This window comes from Phycodurus eques, chromosome 4 (genome assembly GCF_024500275.1).
Source record: "Phycodurus eques isolate BA_2022a chromosome 4, UOR_Pequ_1.1, whole genome shotgun sequence".
NCBI lineage: Eukaryota > Metazoa > Chordata > Actinopteri > Syngnathiformes > Syngnathidae > Phycodurus > Phycodurus eques.
The window spans coordinates 1929357-1950949 of NC_084528.1; the positions used below are offsets into that span (position 1 = coordinate 1929357).

The 21593-nt window shown below is 43.1% G+C and overlaps 1 protein-coding gene across 1 annotated transcript in view; it reads right to left on the reverse strand.

Annotated features, from left to right (window-relative positions):
• Positions 1-21593, reverse strand: part of enpp2 (ectonucleotide pyrophosphatase/phosphodiesterase 2) — a 297302-nt gene that overhangs the window by 15346 nt on the left and 260363 nt on the right. Inside the window, exon 24 of the mRNA XM_061673612.1 lies at positions 12393-12546. Coding sequence (XP_061529596.1) covers positions 12393-12546 — 154 coding nt within the window. The remainder of the gene's footprint in view (positions 1-12392; positions 12547-21593) is intronic.

A 21593-nucleotide genomic window follows, 5' to 3' on the forward strand; every position in this document is an offset into this window, starting at 1 on the left:
CCAGGTTTAAATCCAGGTTGAAGTCCATCTTAAAGTCCCGGATTAAAGTCCCCCAGTTGGAGTTCGGAGGTTAGGGGCTCAGGTCCCCAGGTTCGAGTCTGACGGTTAGGGGTTTAGGTCCCCTGGTTAGAGTCCGACAATCAGGGATTAGTGCTCCCAACAATTTCGAAGACGTTCGAATATTGTAAAAAAAGAGAAGTGCTTGTAACAAATACTGAAAATGGGATGAGCAAAGAAAACAAATTACCGGTGTATACACGACCTGTCATGACCAATACAAGGGAAAAATATGGGGGGGGGGGATCTGTGGAGTGTGTTAACAAGTGGAGAACCAAATAAATTGCCCGGTGATGGCAAGTTTAAGTGTTCAGCAGTTACACCAACTGAAGGAAATGTTGGAGGGAAAAAGAAAGTTGTTCGAGAAAGAACAAAAAATAAATGAAGTCAAGGATTTTGAAGTTTTAGAGAAATATGTCAAATGTCTGGAAATGTGGTTGACTGTTAGATTTAGATGCAAACAGGGACAGAAGACAAAAACTATGTGTAGGGCAAGTTACTGATAACTGTGTATCGCCTGTGGTCTAATCTGTCCGAGTTGGCCTCGGGTAGGATGTCAGGATGCAGTCGCGAGCTGGGTTCCACAGTGGCCTCCACAAATCAATCACCCTTTGACAGAAATCTAGAAAAGTCCAATCTGGAAGAAGACCAACAACACAACCCTCTTCTGTGACCCACAGCACGGCCCTTCACACACAGCACTTCTGCGAACCCCTCCTCTCCTACCTCAAGAGGAGCCGCCTCCCTCCCACATCGCCTGGCCTTGAGGATTGTTCTTGACAACTAATGGACAGCAAAGCATCACTGAACCAGATTTGAGGAGGTTGGGACTGGACAAGGGAGGAGATGCGGAGGGTGCAGAAGATGCTTCCATTGTGGAAAGAAGGGACATTGGCTGGACATTGGAACAGAGACTATCCGAAGAAGATAAATAAAAGGGCAAGACATTTGCACTGATGGTGGCGATTGATGGTGGGGGACCCAGTTTGTCCGCCCTCTGGCTGACTCCAAAGACAGAGTGCCGCTTAACTGGCGATATACATTCAACATTGCTGTTTCTTTTTGTTATTTTTTGCAATGAAGACGCGCTTGGCACTAATAACACTGCTCTGCTTAAGATAGTTATTTCATTTACAGTCATCACCAGACATTCATTTACACAGTTCTGAAATTAATCTATGCAACTATGGAGTACAATTGATCGATCCCTTTGAATTAGAAAGATGTCCTCCCATCACGACAACCATGACGAATGCAGATTGAGCTACCTGAAATGTAGAATCATTACTTGTAATCATCTGAGGATCTCTTCCCCGCATTGATGTTTGGTCTGGGACCTTAGGTGTAGCAGTTTGGAACTGCTTGAACAAATTTACAGTGGGCCAGGGATGGTGTAACTTGGCCTGGGGCCTCAGGGACTGTAATCGACAACTCACATGAAATTTAGGACGGTTACTTGTCATTTTTCAAGGTGTCGAGAAACTATTCACTCGTGGACATTTGGTCTGGGAAAAAGAATTAAAATTCATTAATTGATGACTGAAAAGTTTAAATACATCAAGGTTTATTTTTTTTGGATGATGGTTAATTGTGGTAGTTAATGGTTAATTCAATTGATATAAATAAATTATTAACACAAATGTGAAAAGCGAAATGTTAACTACTTACTGTGAGGGGTCAGAATATCAGTTTTGTGAAAATGTATAATTCGCAGCACTGAGCTCAAAACCATGATTTGTGTACACTCACAGAGTTAACAGTTTTATTTGAAACAATGTTTATTTCAAATGCTGTCAAAGGATCAAAGCAAATTTATTTATGAAGCACCATTTATACATTAAAGATGTAACACCAAGTGCTTTGAAGACATTCAAATGATGAGAAAAGCTTTAAAGGTATTTGAGACTGAAGACATAAGACATCTGATTGAAAAGACGTTTTCAATTTATGGACGAAAACGACTTGGTGTGAGTGACTGTGCGGTCTGCTGATTATTGGTGTGGTGGTGTATGTACAGGTATGTGTGCAGTGTTTGAAACACGAATGCTGGAATCTTGGCCAAGTGTTTAGTGAAAGTGTGTTGTTTGACTGATTACAGGAAGATCTGTTGTTCCCTGTGGATACTGTATATCTCTGTGTGCCCATGTCATTACTCATGTAATGCGTCGTGAGATGTTGCAGGGGAATATAAATTGTGGGAATTTTTGTTGTTTGGTGATTGGTGATTAAGTAGTGTGAGTAATATTTTAGAGATTAGAGTTGTAGAGTTTAGTTTTTATTTTTATTCATTTATTTATTTATTTTATGAAGTAGTGCGAATGAGGCCTCGAGACCTTAAAGGGAAGTAGCCTACTGATAAGACAGATTCCATTGGGGGAAAAAGAGCGAAAAGGAGGCTGCTCAAAGTCTTAGGATAGTACTACTCAACGTTCACACAAAATAATAAATTGATTGAATTGAGTTACTAGATTGGGATAACTATCAGTGTGCATTCAAAGTTAAACACAGTACAATTTTAACAATTTCAACATGAACAGATATTTAATCCTTAAACGGAATGTTGAATGCTACAAACTGCATTTCATTATAGCATTCTGAGAATATTTTTTGATTTTTCTTTTTAGAAGAAACTCAGTTAATATTGCAATTGTTTTTTATATTTTTTTCCTCTCCAGACAGGATTTTGCGCAGCTGTGTGTGTTTTTTTTTTATGTTGTGTTGTCTGTGTGTTTATGCGCAGTTGTGTTTCTTTTTTTATGTGCACATTTCTCTGCCGGAGCAAACTTCAGCGCGTTAAGCGCACATCTGCCCTGCTGTCCTCCTCACGCTTTGGCTTCCTGATTAATCCAAGCCCTTTGTTCAGTTTGTGGACAAGCGTCATGGCAGCCTCCTTCGCCCGATGGAGTACTTCCCTTTGTCAACTTGATCTAGTGGAATGGCGCCTTCCTGCGTGCTTTCACATGGTGGCCATCTGTAAACAGGCTGTTCTCCACTAACTTTGTGCGTTCCTCACTGTGTGACTTCTATCTTACAGGAGCAATGCTCTTCTCACTTGTCTGCTGCTTGTTGGCTCCGCTTTGTGCCTTCCTCATCGCTCCATTCTCATTACTCGGCGCAAGCAGCTGAGTTGATAGCGCTCGCTGAGGCCTGCGGCCGAGCAGAAGGTTATGAGGGGCCGTTAGGGACATTATTCAGGATTAGCTCTCACACTTACTATTCAAATGCTTTCACACACACACAAACTACTGAAAGGCTCTCATAAGGACTACTCAAACACTCTCATTCACATGAGTCTTGCTCTAATTAACACTACTCAAATGCTCTCATTTACACTACTCAAATGCTCTCATTTACACTACTCAAATGCTCTATTGCTCTCATTTACAATAGTCAAATGCTTTCATTTACACTACTCAAATGCTCATTTACACTAGTCAAATGCTCTCATTTACACGACTCAAATACTCTCATTCGCACGCATCTTGCTTTCATCAACACTACTCAAATGCGTTCACGCGAGCATGTCAATCACATTCTTGCACACATCACTGGCATTCACAAGTTCACAAGTGACAAGATGATTGCAGCACATAGCAAATTAAAAAAATCCCCATATTGAGAAACTAAAATATAACGTCAAACGAAATAGTGAATTAATTCAAGAAATATTGATTTTTAATGTAGAAATTAGGCTGGAATTTGCGCTTTGAAAAGCACTTCAGCGTTTAATCACTCTACTGAGGACTGAAGAAAAACTTTGCAACTATATTCTAATTTATTGCGAGGTACCTCTATTTAAAAAAGTAATGAAATATTTGACTCTGACTGTGTGTAGTCTGGAGTGCATATCTATGACACGAGTTTCACTCCGACACTTAAATTCCTTCTTTACCTTTGGACACCTCATTAGGTACACCGGCGCAGGGGAGCTTAGACTATCCGGCCATCCTGCCTGCAATGAACCGTATACGTTTCAGATTGTAACGCAGCAGTGTTGAAACTCTGTCTTGAGTCCAGGAGTAAACACACGTCCACTGCGCTTTAGCCCGAAAGGCACATTTATCCTACAGCACATACACGTTAAAAGCAGTCATTTTAAATCAATGAGGAAAAGCGTTATTGAAACACAATCATCATTCATAGATAGATAGATAGATAGATAGATAGATAGATAGATAGATAGATAGATAGATAGATAGATAGATAGATAGAATTGATCGCATAATGTTGTAGTGACTTCATGTTTTTAATCAAGTACAGTACATTTATAAATAACAGTACAGTTGCATTAGTTTTAATATAATACAGTAACATTTAATCATTTAGTACAGGGTTTTTTTTTCAAATATGTAGTTTCAATTTTCAATATTTTATATGACCTTATGTTTTAATTTATCATTATTTCAGTACCCCTCCTTGAGCCGTCACCTTATCGTGGTGGAAGGGTTTGTGTGTCACAATGATCCTAGGAGCTAAGTTGTCTGGGGCTTTATGCCCCTGGCAGTGTCACACATGGCAAACAGGTCCTAGGTGAGGGACCAGACAAAGCACGACTCAAAGACCCCTTATGATGATGACAAAAAATGAACACAGGTTTCCCTTGCCCTTCCCTTCCCTTCACCGGGGCTCCGCTCTGGAGCCAGGCCCGGGCCCATGGGGCGGTGGCCGAAGGTGGGGACCATGGCGATCCGATCCCCGGCTACAGAAGCTGGCTCTAGGGACGTAGAATGTCACCTCTCTGACAGGGAAGGAGCCCGAGCTGGTGTGTGAGGTCGAGAAGTTCCGACTAGATATAGTCGGACTCGCCTCCACGCACAGCTTGGGCTCTGGAACCAGTCCTCTCGAGAGGGGTTGGACTCGCTTTCATTCTGGAGTTGCCCGCGGTGAGAGGCGCCGAGCAGGTGTGGGTATACTTATTGCTCCCCGGCTCGGCCCCTGTATGTTGGGGTTCACCCCGGTGGACGAGAGGGTATCCTCCCTCCGCCTTCGGGTGGGGGGACGAGTCCTGAGTGTTGTTTGTGCCTATGCACCAAACAGGAGTTCAGTCCTTTTTGGAGTCCTTGGAGGGGGTGCTGGAGAGCGCTCCCGCTGGGGACTCCATCGTTCTGCTGGGGGACTTCAATGCTCGCATGGGCAATGACAGTGAGACCTGGAAGGGCATGATTGGGAGGAACGGCCCCCCCGATGAGAACCAGAGCGGTGTTCTGTTATTGGACTTCTGTGCTCATCACGGATTGTCCATAACGAACACCATGATCAAGCATAAGGGTGTCCACACGTGCACTTGGCACCTGGACCCCCTAGGTCGACTTTGTGGTCGTGTCATCAGACTTGCGGCCGCATGTCTTGGACACTTGGGTGAAGAGAGGGGCGGAGCTGTCAACTGATCACCACCTGGTGGTGAATTGGCTCCGATGGTGGGGAAGATGCCGTTCCGACGTGGCAGGCCCAAACGTATTGTGAGGGTCTGCTGGGAACGTCTGGCGGAATCCCCTGTCAGAAGGAGTTTCAACTCGTACCTCCAACAGAACTTTGCTCATGTTCCGGGGGAGGCGGGGGACATGGAGTCCTAGTGGACCATGTTCCGTGCCTCCATTGCTGAGGCAGCCGACCGGAGCTGTGCCCTTAAGGTGGTCGGTGCCTGTCGTGGCGGCAATCCCCGAACCAATGGTGAGGAATGCCGTCAAGCTGAAGAAGGAGTCCTATTGGGCCTTTTTGGCTTGTGGGACTCCTGAGGCAGCTGATGGGTACCGGCTGGCCAAGCGGAATGCAGCTTTGGTGGTCACTGAAGCAAAAACTCGGGCATGGGAGGAGTTCGGTGAGGCCATGGAGAAAGACTTCCGGATGGCTTCGAGGAAATCAGTAAGTCGGACTCGTTTCCGGTGAGGGTTGGACTCCGCCCTTTGTCACCGATTCTGTTCATAACTTTTATGGAAGAATTTGTTGGCGCAGCCGAGGCGCAGAGAGGGTCTGGTCTCAGTATTGCATCTCTGCTTTTTGCAGATGATGTGGTTCTGTTGGTTTCATGAAGCAGTGACCTCCAACTCTCACTGGAGCAGTTCGCAGCTGAGTGTGAAGCGGCTGGGATGAGAATCAGCACCTCCAAATCTGAGACCATGGTCCTCAGTCGACAAAGGGTGGCATGCCCTCTCCAGGTCGGGGATGGGCTCATACCCCAAGTGGAGGAGTTCAAGTATATTGGGGTCTAGTTCACGAGTGACAGAAGAATGGAACGGGAGAGTGACAGGCGGATCGGTGCAGCGTCTGCAGTGATGCGGACTTTGTATCGATCCGTTGTGGTAAAAAAGGAGCTAAGCCGAAAGGCGAAGCTCTCGATTTACCGGTCGATCTACGTTCCTACCCTCACCTATGGTCACAAACTGTGGGTCGTGACCGAAAGAACAAGATACAAGCGGCCGAAATGAGTTTCCTCCGCAGGGTGTCCGGGCTCTCCCTTAGAGATAGGGTGAGAAACTCGGTCATCCGGGAGGATCTCAGAGTAGAGCCGCTGCTCCTCCACATCGAGAGGGGCCAGATGAGGTGGCTGGGGCATCTGATTCGGATGCCTCCCGGACGCCTCCCTGGTGAGGTGTTCCGGGCACGTCCCACCGGGAGGAGACCCCGGGGACGACCCAAGACACGCTGGAGAGACTTCCCGGCAAAACATGCATCTGCATCCACTGTGGCAAAAGCACTACTGACTGAAGTTATTCCCTGAAAAACTTTCCTCCGATAATGGCACACACTTTGTAAATGACGTGCTGACCCAGCTTTCAGATAGACTACGATTTGACCTCAGAACACATTATAGCTGCCACCCTCAATCTGGTGGTGCAGTCGAGAAAGAAAATGGGATTTTGAAAGCCAAATTGAATAAATGGTCTGAAGAAACTAAATTAATTTGGATGAAGTGCCTGCCAATCATGTTAATGTACAGTCTATGAGAATGCGTGTGCGTCCTCGGCACAATTTGTCCCCCTTTGAAATCCTCTTTGCAGGGCCTCCGAATGTCAGAATGAATCCTCCAGGCTGGACAATGGACACACATCTTTGCGAAGACAACATGATCAGGTATTGCACACCTTTGTCTAATTTGCTCTTTTCACCACTGCCCAGAGCGGCTGACGGGCCCCGCACAACATAAAACCTGGCGACTTAGTGTTGATCAAAAACTTCTGCCGAAAAAGATGGAGACATCAGCGCTGGCTTGGACCCTTTCAAGTACTCTTGGTAACTTCCAACGGCTGTGAAAGTTGCTGAAGGCGCTATGTGGGTTCGCGCGTCAGACTGAAAGATGGTTGCAAGCGCCTCCTGTGGTCCCAACTCCTCCTCCTCCTCCTTCACCTTCTGCAGCAGATGGCCGGGAAGCCCGGCCTGATAAAGCTGAATGCTCACCGCGACCGGACAGAAGCTGTTTGCTGCATAAGTTCGACGTGGCTGAATAGTGTCTCGATGATTCACTTTTAGTATACACTTTTAGCTACAATCAGTGCTGGTAACTGATTGCATAGGTTATAGAGGAGCAGAAGATAGGTCATAAAGACCGAGCAACGACCAATCATCTGAACTGACGCGCACATACCTCACACACACTTGCGTAACTCTGCGGAAGAACAGAAGAAGATGACTTCTCCTGGGGGTTTCAAACACCTCCTCTGTGGTTTAGCATTACTTGCCATAATTATTGTGTTCAATATGTGTATTGATGGTCCCACTTTGACAATCGACACTATTTCGTACCTTGTCAGACGTGACACCAATGACGAGCTTCTTTGATTACATGTGATTGTCACTTCCTCTGCTAATTTCACTTCCTTCAGTATGAATGTTTGGTTTCTTTACGCCCTTCAAATGGCACATTTTCAAAATCGCTCTAACTGCTATGTTTGTTCTTTTATGCCGCTTGCTGCTGTAAATCCCCATTTTGTGCCCCACATCCCAATTCGTCATCAGTCTTTCCTCAGGCCTTAACTTCTTTTATCTGTCCACAGTACTTTAACAAACCGTCCTTGAGGTTCTTGATTCTAACTGGTTCACTGGACACGGTTGGCAGGCTTAGCTGTATCGTTATTCACTTGTTTTCTGTGTCGCTCTTCTTGTGCATGGTTGGCTCTGCATTTGTCCAGTATACACGTACGGCCCCCATTAATCCTCTAACACCCTTCACCCTTCCTTGATGTGCCGGCTCAGCAACTCCGTACACCAGTTGACTGACATGAATGTGATATGGTGTTCATTCATTCACTAATAAGTTCAATAGAAACACTCTATAGTGTCCCGTAATTGTGCTGGAATCACTAAAATAACAAGACAGGTTATATTAACATATCAACTCACAGGTTCTTACAGGTGTTTAGACACTAAAAAAGAATCCCACCGCACCACTCGACAGTCGCACTGCCTTACTCATTTTCCCACATCCTGCCCTGTCCTGCCCTTTTCTGTCCTCTCTCATCTGGTTCTCTTGGTTAGTTATTGCATGTCCTCACCAGGTGTTTTGCTTTGTTAAAGTCCCCACGGATAATCTGGGTGTCTTTTATCAGGTTCAATTACTTTGTCAGCCATATCAAATCAATCAGTAAAATAGCCTTTTACCAGCTGAAGAACATATCCCGAGTGAAGGCTTACATCAGCCGAGCAGACCAGGTGAAGCTCATCCATGCTTTTATCTCAAGTAGGCTTGGCTATTCGTAATTGTCTTCTGACTGGACTCCCCCAAAGATCATTAAACAGCTGTAGCTCATTTCGAATGCTGCAGTTCGGGTTCTGACCAGAACGAAGAGCTCAGAACTTCTTCTATTCCTTTTCGGCTTGTCCCGTTAGGGGTCGCTACAGCGCGTCATCCTTTTCCATGTAAGCCTATCTCCTGCATCCTCCTCTCGAACGCCAACTATCATCATGTCTTCCCTCACGACATCCATCAACTCTTCTCTTTGGTCTTCATCTAGCTCTCTTGCCTGGCAGCTCCATCTTCATCATCCTTCTACCAATATACTCACTATTTCTCCTCTGGACATGCCCAAACCATCGAAGTCTGCTCTCTCTAACTTTGTCTCCAAAACATCGAACCTTGACTGTCCCTCTGATGAGCTCATTTCTAATTTTATCCAACCTGGTCACTACGAGAGCGTCATTTCCGCCACCTCCAACTCTGCTTCCTGTTGTCTCTTCAGTGCCACTGTCTCTAATCCGTACATCATGGCTGGCCTCACCACTGTTTTATAAACTTTGCCCTTCATCTTAGCAGAGACTCTTCTGTCACATAACACACCTGACACCTTCTTCCACCCGTTCCAACCTGCTTGGACCCGTTTCTTCACTTCCTGACCACACTCACCATTGCTCTGGACGGTTGACCCCAAGTATTTAAAGTCCTCCACCCTTGCTATCTCTTCTCCCTGTAGCCTCACTCTTCCCCCACCACCTCCCTCATTCATGCACATATATTCTCTTACTTTGGCTAATCTTTATTCCTCTTCTTTCCAGTGTATGCCTCCATCTTTCTAAGTGTTCCTCCAGCTGCTCCCTGCTTTCACTGCAGATCACAATGTCATCTGCAAACATCATGGTCCACCGGGATTCCAGTCTAACCTCATCTGTCAGCCTATCCATCACCACTGCAAAGAGGAAGGGGCTCAGGGCTGATCCCTGATGCAGTCCCACCTCCACCTTAAACTCTTCTGTCACCCCTACAGCACACCTCACCGCTGTTCTGCTGCCCTCGTACCTCGTGTATTATTCTAACATACTTCTCTGCCGCTCCAGACTTCCGCATGCAGTGCCACAGTTCCTCTCAGGGTACTCTGTCATAGGCTTTCTCCAGATCTACAAAGACACAATGTAGCTCCTTCTGACCATCGCTGTACTTTTCCAACAACATCCTCAAGGCAAATAATGCATCTGTGGTACTCTTTCTAGGCATGAAACCATACAGTTGCTTCGCAAATACTCACTTCTGTCCTGAGTCTAGCCTCCACTACTCTTTCCCATAACTTCATTGTGTGCCTCATCAACTTTATTCCTCTATAATTCCCACAGCTCTGCACATCACCTTTGTTCTTAAAAATGGGCACCAGTACACTTTTCCTCTATTCCTCAGGCATCTTCTCACGCACTAGAATTCTATTGAACAAGCTGGCTCAAAAACTCCACAGCCACCTCTCCTAGATGCTTCAATACCTCCACAGGAATGTCATCAGGAACCAACTGCCTTTCCATTTTTCATCCTCTTTAATGCCTTTCTAACTTCCCCCTTACGAATCATTACCACTTCCTGGTCCACCACACTTGCCTCTTCTACTCTCCCTTCTCTCTCATTTTCCTCATTCATCAACTCCTCGAAGTATTCTTTCCATCTAGCTAGCACACTGCTGGCACCAGTCAACATATTTCCATCGCTATCCTTAATCACCCTAACCTGTTGCACATCCTTCCCATCTCTATCCCTCTGTCTGGTCAGCCTGTATAGATCCTTTTCTCCTTCTTTAGTGTCCAACCTGCCATACATGTCATCATATGCCTCGTTTGGCCTTTGCCACCTCTACCTTTGCCCTGTGTCGCATCTCAATGTATTCCTTTTGCCTCTCCTCGGTCCTCTCAGTGTCCCATTTCTTCTTAGTTAACCTTTTTCCTTGTATGATTTCCTGTACTGTGAGGTTCCACCACCAAGTCTCCTTCTCTCCTTTCCTGCCAGAAGATACACCAAGTACTCTCCTGCCTGCCTCTCTGATCACCTTGGCTGTAGTGGGGCTTCTGGAAGCTCCTCCCGTCCACCGAGAGCCTGCCTCACCTGTTCCCGAAAAGCTGCACAACACTCGTCCTGTCTCAGATTCCACCACATGGTTCTCTTCTCTGCCTTTGTCTTCCTAATCTTCCTCCCCACCACCAGAGTCATTTTACACACCACCATCCTATGCTGTCTCGTCACACTCTCCCCTACCACTACCTTACAGTTGGTAACCTCCTTCAGATTACATCATCTGCACAAGATGTAATCCACCTGCGTGCTTCTACCTCCGCTCTTGTAGGTCACCGTATGTTCGTGCCTCTTCTGGAAAAAAGTGTTCACTACAGCCATTTGCATCCTTGTTGCAAAGTCTACCACCATCTGTCCCTCCAAGTTCCTTTCCTGGATGCCGTACTTACCCATCACTTCTTCATCACCCCTATTACCTTCACCAACATGTCCATTACAAGCTGCACCAATTACGACTCTCTCTCTGTCTGGGATGCTCAGAACTACTTCGTCTAGCTCCTTCCAGAATTTCTCTTTCACCTCTAGGTCACATCCTACCTGCGGGGCATAGCCACTAATCACATTACACATAACACCCTCAATTTCAAGTTTCAGCCTCATCACTCGATCTGATACGCTTTTCACCTCCAAGACTTTCTTAGCCAAATCTTCCTTTAAAATAACCCCGACTCCATTTCTCTTCCCATCTACACCATGGTAAAATAATTTAAACCCTGCCCCTAAACTTCTAGTCTTACTGCCTTTCCACCTGGTCTCCTGGACACACAATATATCAACCTTTCTCCTAATCATCATGTCAACCAACTCCCGAGATTTTCCTGTCATAGTCCCAACATTCAAAGTCCCCACATTCAGTTCTAGGCTCTGTGCTTTCCTCTTCTCTTTCTTCCAAAGAACCCGCTTTCCACCGCTTCTTCTTCTTTGACTTAGACCCACAGTAGCGGAATTTCCAACGGCACCCCGCAGGTTGACGGCGCCGGTGGCGGATGTTGTTAACCCGGGCCACGACCGATCCGGTATGGAATAATGAAGAGATCAGAACATATTACTCCAATTCTAAAGTCTCTACACTGGTTCCCAGTCAGCTTTAGAATAGACTTCAAAGTTCTGCTACTGGTCTACAAATCACTCAATGGTTTAGGCCCTGAATACATTAAAGACATTTTAATGGAATATAAACCCAGCAGGGCTCTGAGTTCTGCCAAATCAGATCAGATAAAGCAAGAGTCTTTTCCAGTGTTGTTCTTTTCCAGCTTTGCTATGATTTTTTTGTTTTTGTCACTCTTAATATAGACATTTGTGACTCCTGCGTCGGATTTATTTTTTTTGTTTTAGAAGATCCCTGTTGAATACTCAATAAATCTCCTATTTTTTTTCAACCTATCAATCGTGCATTTGGGTCCTTTCTGCATCCTAGTCAACATCCTCCATGTAGAAAGTGATATCCTGATATAACCTTTGTTGTGAACTGGTGCAATACTGTATGTAAACACAAATGACCTGACTATACATTTACATTCTAATACTTGACTTCCGAGTTGGAGTAAGGCAAAGTATAAAGACGAGTGGTGTTCCTTACATTGCAAGTCTCATCATTGTTAGGTTGGTGTGGCAAGATGAATGCGGCAGAGCTGAGGGGGCCACCACAAGAATCTGCAGGCTCTCTGAAGTCTAAGCAGCTGGTTAGAACCACAAAAAAGTGAGTTGGGATGGGTATTGTACCATGCGCATACCTGCAGTTAAGAAGAAGTCATGAGATTAGTGACAATTTACCAAATGTTTGCTTATTGAACATATGTTGACTTTGTTTAGTACTGTACAGCTAGGGTCCCCAGCCTTTTTGAAACTGAGAGCGACTTCCCGTCTACTGATTATTGCAAAGGGCTAAAGTTTGATACATCTGAAAAAATAATTTGCTCAGATTACTTTTTCTCATTTTATTAATGATATTCACCAATGTGAAGACATTGATCAGTGATCATGTTTATGATTTCTCAGCAAAGTTTAACGATTTAAGTTAGAAAACAGATAAATATCAATATGGAACACTATTTCTGAACTCTCTGGAAGCGTTTATATTTTTCAAATACTTCTACATTTCCAAGATATAATGTATCATCAATCAATCAACAAATCAATCCATAAATTCACCACATTTTTATTTATAAAACACTTTTCATACAAAGACATGCAACTCAACGTGCTTTACATAGTTTAAATCAATCCCCTCCCACCCCTCATCCACAAAAAAACACACACACACACATATGCAGGTTAAAAATAATTATGTAATGTCCTATGGCTGGGCACAGAGAAACCAAGTGAAGGAACACCTCAAGGAGCCATTTCCACTGAGACCAGACAACAGACTCTGACCACAGAACATCGGCAGAGAGCCCCAGTACAGTGACGTAAGAAGAGCCACAATATAGCGACTGAGGACCCCAAGAGGCCAGACCATGGCCACGGCTCATCACAGCTCCCAGTGCAAAGGGCTCTCTCTGATGAAAAACTGAAAGTATTCTGCTCCTGCGTGTGTGTGGCGTCCTTTGGCATGTTACACGACTCAGCTAACAGTTCCCAAATAAGAAGATGAAGTTTCCTTTTCACTTTTTAATTCAGGAATCACTGTAAAACTACAACAACAGACAAATGTGTGGTATCTATCTCATGAGCTACAATTGAAGATATTAAAAACAATCATGATATTTAACAGATTCAAATGACATAAAGGGCTAGCATAATGCTAATGTGATGTATTAGCTTCGGTAATCTAATGCTAACTTAGCGAATGTGCTAGCTGTGCTAGCTTAATGCTAACATTAGCTTAGTGAATATATCAATTGCTGTTATGCACTGTAACTAAACATTCTCGAGTACACAGTATGAAACTTTCAAACTTTCAGTCATTCAGCAAAGAACAAAGATGCATGAACAATTATCTTTCTTGCTATCTGTAGCTCTCTGTTATAATGCTGCATTCCAGCAAAGTGGGAAGTCGGAGTTTTCCAACCTCTGACCAGGAAAGGTGCACTGGAACACCACTCAAACTGCTAGGTCCAAGTCACGAAGTCACAGAAAAAAAAATCTCAAAAATATAATTTTGAGCCTGTCTTCAGTAGAAGTGGAGCTCTGTGCCCGTGAGTGATCCAGCCACGGGCCCATCCATCTGGTCCGTTAAGAGTCACTTTCATTTCATTAGTCCATAAAACCTTTGAGAAATCTGTCTTTAGATATTTCTTGGCCCTGTCTAGAGGCTTCAGTTTACTGTATGTGTATTGCTCAGTGGTTGTCTTTTTTCAGCTTTTCTTACCTTAGTCATGTCTCTGAACACTAAACATCTTGTACTTGGAGGTAATCAAGGTAGGTTGCAGTTCTGAAACATGACAGAACTTGAAGATAATGGTTTTCTGGTAGCTTCACGCTTGATTCTTCTCAAATCCTTGGCAGTTAATTTGCATTTTTTTTCTCCCAACACGTTTCTTGCAACCCTGTTGACCGATTCTCAACAAAATGTTTGATGATTCTGTGAACCCGCCCCAAATCTTTGATATTTCAAAAGTGCTGCATCCATGTGAAGGTCCTTTGATCATATTTGAATTTTCAAAGTCAGTTAAACCTCTTTTTTGTGCCCGTTTTGCCGAAAGAAAAGAAGCTGCCTAAAAATTACGTACACCTTTATATAGGGTGTTGATCTTCTGAGGTCACACCCACATTCATTGCACAAATGCAAAGCACCTGCTATGCTTAAATCCATTAAGCATTCAGGTTTCTCCAGCTGGGAGCTAGTAAATATGCCTAAAGGTTATGATAGGGTCAAAATACTTGCATAATAAATCTGCACACGGTATACAACCCCAATTCCAATGAAGTTGGGAGATTGTGTTAAACAAAAATTAAAACAGAATACAATGATTTGCAAATCATGTTCAAGCTATATTTAATTGAATACACTACAAAGACAAGACATAAAATTCTAAGTTAATGATTATTTGCTAAAAACAATAACGTTGATTAGTTTGAACATTAAATATCTTGTCTTTGTAGTGTATTCAATTAAATATAGGTAGAACATGATTTGCAAATCATTGTATTCTGTTTTTATTTGTGTTTAACACGTCCCAACTTCATTGAAATTGGGGTTGTATATATATTTATATATTTATATATATATATATATATATATATATATATATATATATATATAAAAATAGAATATTAACTGTGCTAAATTCATTATCCATCCATCCATCCATCCATTTTCTGAGCCGCTTCTCCTCACTAGGGTCGCGGGTGTGCTGGAGCCTATCCCAGCTGTCATCGGGCAGGAGGCGGGGTACACTCTGAACTGGTTGCCAGCCAATCACAGGGCACGTACAATCAAACAACCATTCGCACTCACATTCACACCTACGGGCAATTTAGAGTCTCCAATTAATGCATGTTTTTGGGATGTGGGAGGAAACCGGAGTGCCTGGAGAAAACCCACGCAGGCACGGGGAGAACATGCAAACTCCACACAGGCGGGACCGGGATTGAACTCAGAACTGTGAGGCTGACGCTCTAACCAGTCGGCCACTGTGCCGCATATATATATATATATATATATATATATATATATAAATATATATTTATAGAGTCATATATATATATATATATATATATATATATTAATGATATTCACCAATGTGAATATCATTATATATATATATAAAAATATATATTTATAGAGTCATATATATATATACATATATATATATATATATATATATATCAGAATCAGAATCAGAATCATCATTATTTGCCAAGTATGTCCAAAACACACAAGGAATTTGTCTCCGGTAGTTGGAGCCGCTCTAGTACAACAGACAGTCAATTTACAGAACATTTGGAGACATAAAGACATTGACAAAAAACAATTGTGCAAAAAGATGCAGAGTCCTCTAGCACTTAGAGCAGTTCGAATGACTAATATTGCAATAGTCTGGTGCAATGACCATTGTGCAAAGGGCGCTTAGACTTCAAGGAGTGTATGCGGTTTAAAGTGACGAGTAGTGCGATCATCTGGCACAATGTTGGTTGTGCAAATGTTACAGATACTCCTCAATCAGTGTGCAAATGGAGCATATGCTACTCTGGCATGAGTGGCCAGTATATGCAAATAGTGCAGCATGGCGAGACAACTACAGTGAGTGCACGAGTAATACGTAATTGGCCCCACAGAAATGTGACAACGAACTCAAGTACTACTGAAGACATTTCAGATCAAAAGATTAAAATAAGATAAAAGTTCAGAATTCCAGCTTTTATTTCATGGTATTTATGGTCTAGATGTATAAAACAACTCAGGACAGCGCACCTTTTGTTTGAAGCCAACCACTTTTCAAGTGAGCAAAAGTATTAGAACAGACATTATTAAATGAACTTAGAGTGAATAACAGTTATTATTTGGTGGCATAAACTTTACTTGCTATAACTGCATCAAGCCTGCGACCCATTGACTTCACCAGACTGTTGCATTGTTAATTTTAAATATTTTTTACGGGCCTTTACTGTAGCCTCGTTCAGTTCTTGTTTGTTTCTGGGGGTTTCTCCCGTCAGTCTTCTCTTAAGGAGGTAAAATGCAAACAAGAGGTGCTCTGTCCTGAATTGTTCAACACACCTTGATGTAAATACCATGAAATAAAAGCTGGAATTCTGAACTTTTATCTCATATTCATCTTTTGATGTGAAACACAAATGTCATCAGTATACAACAAAAACAAAAGAATTGACCTTGCCGTTCCAATACTTTTGAATGTTTTCCAGACTGAATTCTTAGAGTAGCATTACATAGTTTCCTTATAATAAAATAAGGTGTTAAAAATTGTGATGTGCAAAAGCTTGGGCACCTTTTTATTCACATTCCTTTCAATACCTGGGGGGATTTATATCTGACAGGCTCCAGCACAGAATTGCTTTGATTAGCTGTTTAGACCATCAGTTACAAAAATAGGTGGAACCAATCATGAAAAAGTCTATTTAACACAGTTGTGCTTGTCCTCGGTTCTTTCTGAGAGTGTGGCAGCATGGGGGCCTCTAAGCAACTCTCCACTGACCTAAAAACGAAGATAATTCATTATTATGAATTTGGATACAAGACGTTATCTGGAAAGTTTGGACTCTCTGTCTCCACAGTCATAAATGTAGTGCAGAAATAGAAGGCTACAAGAACAGTCCTTGTGAAGGAAAGATGTGGTAGGCTGAAAAAAATACAGGAAAGGCACAGACAAAGGATGGTTAAAATGGCCACAGACAAGCCACAGACCACCTCCACAGAACTAGAATAACATCTGGCTGCTGATGGTGTAGTTGTTCATCGCTCCACAGTCCAGCATGCTTTGCACCAGGAAAAGCTCATTGGAACGGTGATGCGCAAAAAGCCTTTCCTGAGTGTTCGTCACAAGAAGAGTCGCACGAGGTATGCAAGAGCACATCTGGACAAGCCAGAAGCATTTTGGGAAAAAAATACTGTGGTCAGATGAAACTAAGATCATGTTATTTGGTCAGAACAAGAGCAAGTATGCATGGTGAAAAACAACACACTGAATTCCATGAGAAGAACCTATTGCCTATTGTGAAATTTGGTGGAGGGTACATCATGTTGTGGGGCTGTGTGGCTAGCACAGGTACTGGAAACCTTGTTAAAGTGAATGGCCGCATGAATTCCTCTCACTAATAGCAGATTCTTGAGAAGAATGTTCAAGAGTCTGTCACAAAGTTGAAGCTAGGCCGGGGTGGGATTTTTCAGCAGGATAATGATCCTAAGCACTGTTCAAAATCCACCAATGGAATTAATGCAGAGACACAAGTACAATGTTTTGGAATGGCCATCCCAGTCCCCACACCTTAACATCATTGAAAATGTATGGATTGATTTGAAGCAGGTTATCTACGCATGGAAGCCAAGAAACCTGAGTGAGCTGGAGGTATTTAGTATGGAGGAATGGTACAAAGTACTACATGCCAGACTTCAGGGACTTGTTTGTGGCTATAGGAGGCGTCTAAATGCTGTATAAATACTTATTTTTTACGCTAGCGTGTGTGCTCCACAGTATTGACAGCCGCACACGCGCAGTTACTCCTCTTTCGTGTGGTGTGAACACCAGAGGACAGCGTGCCAAAGAGGATTTTCTTGCGCACCTCCACTTCATTGAGCAACTTCACATTCAGAAAAATTATTTTTCTTCATTACCTTGCTCATTGTCCTTTTTTCCTGATCATGCAGAGTTCGGGATCTCAGGTGCAGGGTTCATTTAAATATGATTTGCATATTTAAATGTTTCAGCAAAACAAGGAAAACAAGATGGCTACCGGGGTGCAGCCACACAGTTTGGCAGGTCCTGTGCGTTTGCTTAAAAAGTCATCCAAAGATCAAATAGGATCATGGATTATGCTATCAACGTATTCCTTTGCTGTTTGGATAACCCTCTATCTTCTGCTAAATTCAACATGTCCAAGAAAAAGGGACACTCTAACCTTGTATCCAGCCAGATGGAGTCAGCACAGGCTATTCACAAGGGTACTGGACTATGGCCATGCCAGGCCACCCCCAGGTGAGCAGGAACAGGCTGTCACAGGCAAACCACTCCTGGATGTTTTTAATCTCTTGATGATACTTCTTTTGGCTGGTGATGTTGAACTAAACCCTGGGCCAGTGCTAGCTGGGCCTCCACCTCTGCTACCTGGGCCAACATCACTGCCAACTGGGCCTTTACCTCGAGCAGCCGGGCTAACACCAATGCTAGATCAGCTAACATCATTGTTAGCTAGGCCTCCACCTCTACCGGCTGGGCCTCCACCTCTGCTAGCTGGGCCTCTACCACTGCCACCTGGGCCAACACCACTGCTAGTTGGGCCAACACCACTGCTAGTTGGGCCTCCACCACTGCTAGCTGGGCCTCCACCATTCCGGCTGGGCCTCCACCACTGCTAGCTGGGCCTCCACCACTGCTAGCTGGGCTTCCGCCTCTGCTGGTTGGGCCTCTGCCTCTGCTGGCTGGGCCTGCACCTCTGCTAGCTGGGCCTCCACCTCTGCTGGCTGGGCCTCCACCTCTGCTAGCTGTACCTCCACCTCTGCTGGCTGGGCCTCCACCTCTGCCGGCTGGGCCTCCACCACTGCCGGCTGGGCCTCCACCACTGCCGGCTGGGCCTCCACCTCTGCCGGCTGGGCTTCCACCTCCGCTAGCTGGGCCTCCTCCACTGCTGGCTGATGCGGAAGCTGGCAGCGTAAAAGCTATATGCAAACATTGCCAATAAAATAAACAGGGGGCTGCCAAACCCCGCAATACTAAAGCACCGGAAATGCAGGGTGTTCCAAACCGTTAATAACTCTAAATTAATATGGGACTCAACACGTAAACCAAAAGGCATTATTTGTGCACACTTAAATATACGAAGCATTTTAATGGAAAGTGATCAGGTCAATCACCTTCTCACTGACTCAAATATTGACTTCCTCTGCCTATCTGCGACATGGCTCCATGAATCTTCGCCCTCAGCAATACTATCTGTAACTGGTTATAAAATGTTTAGAAACAACAGAATTACAAACTCCACCCGAACTCAGATTGATCTAGCTTTTACTAATAGGCCAGAAATGATCTTCAGTTTATCAGTTTATTTTTTAAAGGGGACAATGCAATTTCATAAAACACATGAAGTACACATGGTTAAAAAAGCCAGAATTAGCCAGAAGGCTAGTTTTCATCTGTAGTCCCCTGGCCATGATGTAAAAAAGCAGTAGAATACATCTACAAGACAATATAATACAGGATTCATAATCAAACTATACTATTAAGAGAGAATAAAATAATTATTTTTATAATCATAACAAAAAAACAACATAACATACTTGTCCTTTAGTGTTGGCAGCTATAGGTGTTAACTAGCCACATTTTCAGTTTTTTTGGGAAGGCCTTTTATGTTGTAAGCAGTTTAACCTCCTCAGGTACTGAGTTCCACTCACCAGCGCTCCTCACTGACCAGGCTGACTTACTGAAAGTGCTCCTGCGCAGAGGAATGAGACCGTCACCTCTGACAGAGCCTCGAGTGACACGCTCAGAGCTGTTTCTTTGGCTGATGAACTCAGCCAGAGGAGCTGGGGCCAAATCATGCAGTACTTTATTAATCAAATTTAAATCTGCAAATATGTGAAGACTGTCCCAGTTTAAAAGACTGTATTTTTTTTAATTGCACAGTGATGATAGTGCCTTGGTTTTTTATCCATCACTTTAATTACTTGTTTGTACAAAACTTCCAATGTTTTTTTTTTTTTGCATTCTGACCAGCCTGGGACCAACTGGTTATACAATAGTTAAAGTGACTAAGAATCATTGAATGCAAGTAAATTTTTGCAGCTTCAGTTGACATTTCATTTCGAATTGCACGAAAATTTGCGAGGTTTAATTTGATATTTTTACACAATTTGTCAATATGGGCTTTAAAGGAAAGCTGTGAATCTATTATTAACCCAAGATATTTGTATTGGCTGACAATTTGCATTTTTTCTCCATTAACAAGTATGTCGGGGTCAGGTGATACTCTATTTGTTTTAGTGAAATACATGCTTACAGTTTTAGAAACGTTTAGCTGTAGACAGCACTCCTGCAACCAAGCCATACAATATGCTCACAGGATTGTCTGATCACAATCTTATAATGGTCACAAGAAAATTTAATAAAAAGCACTTCAAACCCTTGGCCACCACTGAATCCAATAGGATACCAAAACATGAACAACAAAATTTCCAAGATTCTATCCAAGAAGTAAACTGGGATGTATTACTCGCTGGTAAAAATTTAGATGAGGATTGTTCTAAATTTGCCAACAAAATACAATAAATTATTATTCAATGTACATGGATATTTAAACTAAAAGCTAGAAAGAATTGGCCTTCCTTGGTTAAACACATTTATTCTGAAACTGATGAAAGAACGCGATCATTCCTTGAAGTTCTTGGTCAAATCAGGATACAATAGACACCACTTTATTTCACTGAGAAATAGGGTAGTGAAAGAAATAAGAAAATCTAAAGCTGACTTTTTCATTACTGCTTTGAATAGTGCGAAGGGAAATTAAAAAATAACCTGGAATTATATTAAAAAACTATTGGGTGATACACAAAATAACAATACAAAACTAATGCAAATTAAATTAAATGGAAACATCCTGACGGAACCTCAAGTGATGGCTGATGCTTTTACCAACTACTTCATTGAATCCGTCTCAGAAATCTCTTCTAAGTTTGCAGTAAAACAAAGGAAGGAATACCCTGCATTGTCTGCAACGCAGTTCTTTACTATTACAAATATTACTGCGACCAAAGTTATCGATTTAATTCATTCACTCAAACCATCTAAGGCAAAGGATGTTTTTGGAATGGACACGAACATGCTCAAAGATCTAGGTTCAACTCTTGCTACTCCTATTGCCTCAATCATTAATCTTTCAATTTCATTTGGTCACTTTCCAAAGGCCTGGAAATCTGCTATTGTTACCCCTTTCTTTCAATCCGGTGACTAAACTTCTCTGAATAACTACCGACCTATAAGCATTCTTCCAGGCATTTCTAAAGTTGCAGAAAAATGGGTGTCAGAGCAGATTGTCTATTATTTAAACAGCAGCTCCCCCTCTCTCCACGCCATGCAGTTTGGTTTCAGATCCAAGCATTCCACTGAAATGGCGACATGCCTCTTCATTGAGAAAATAAAATCTTCTCTCGACAAGGGTGGAGTTGTAG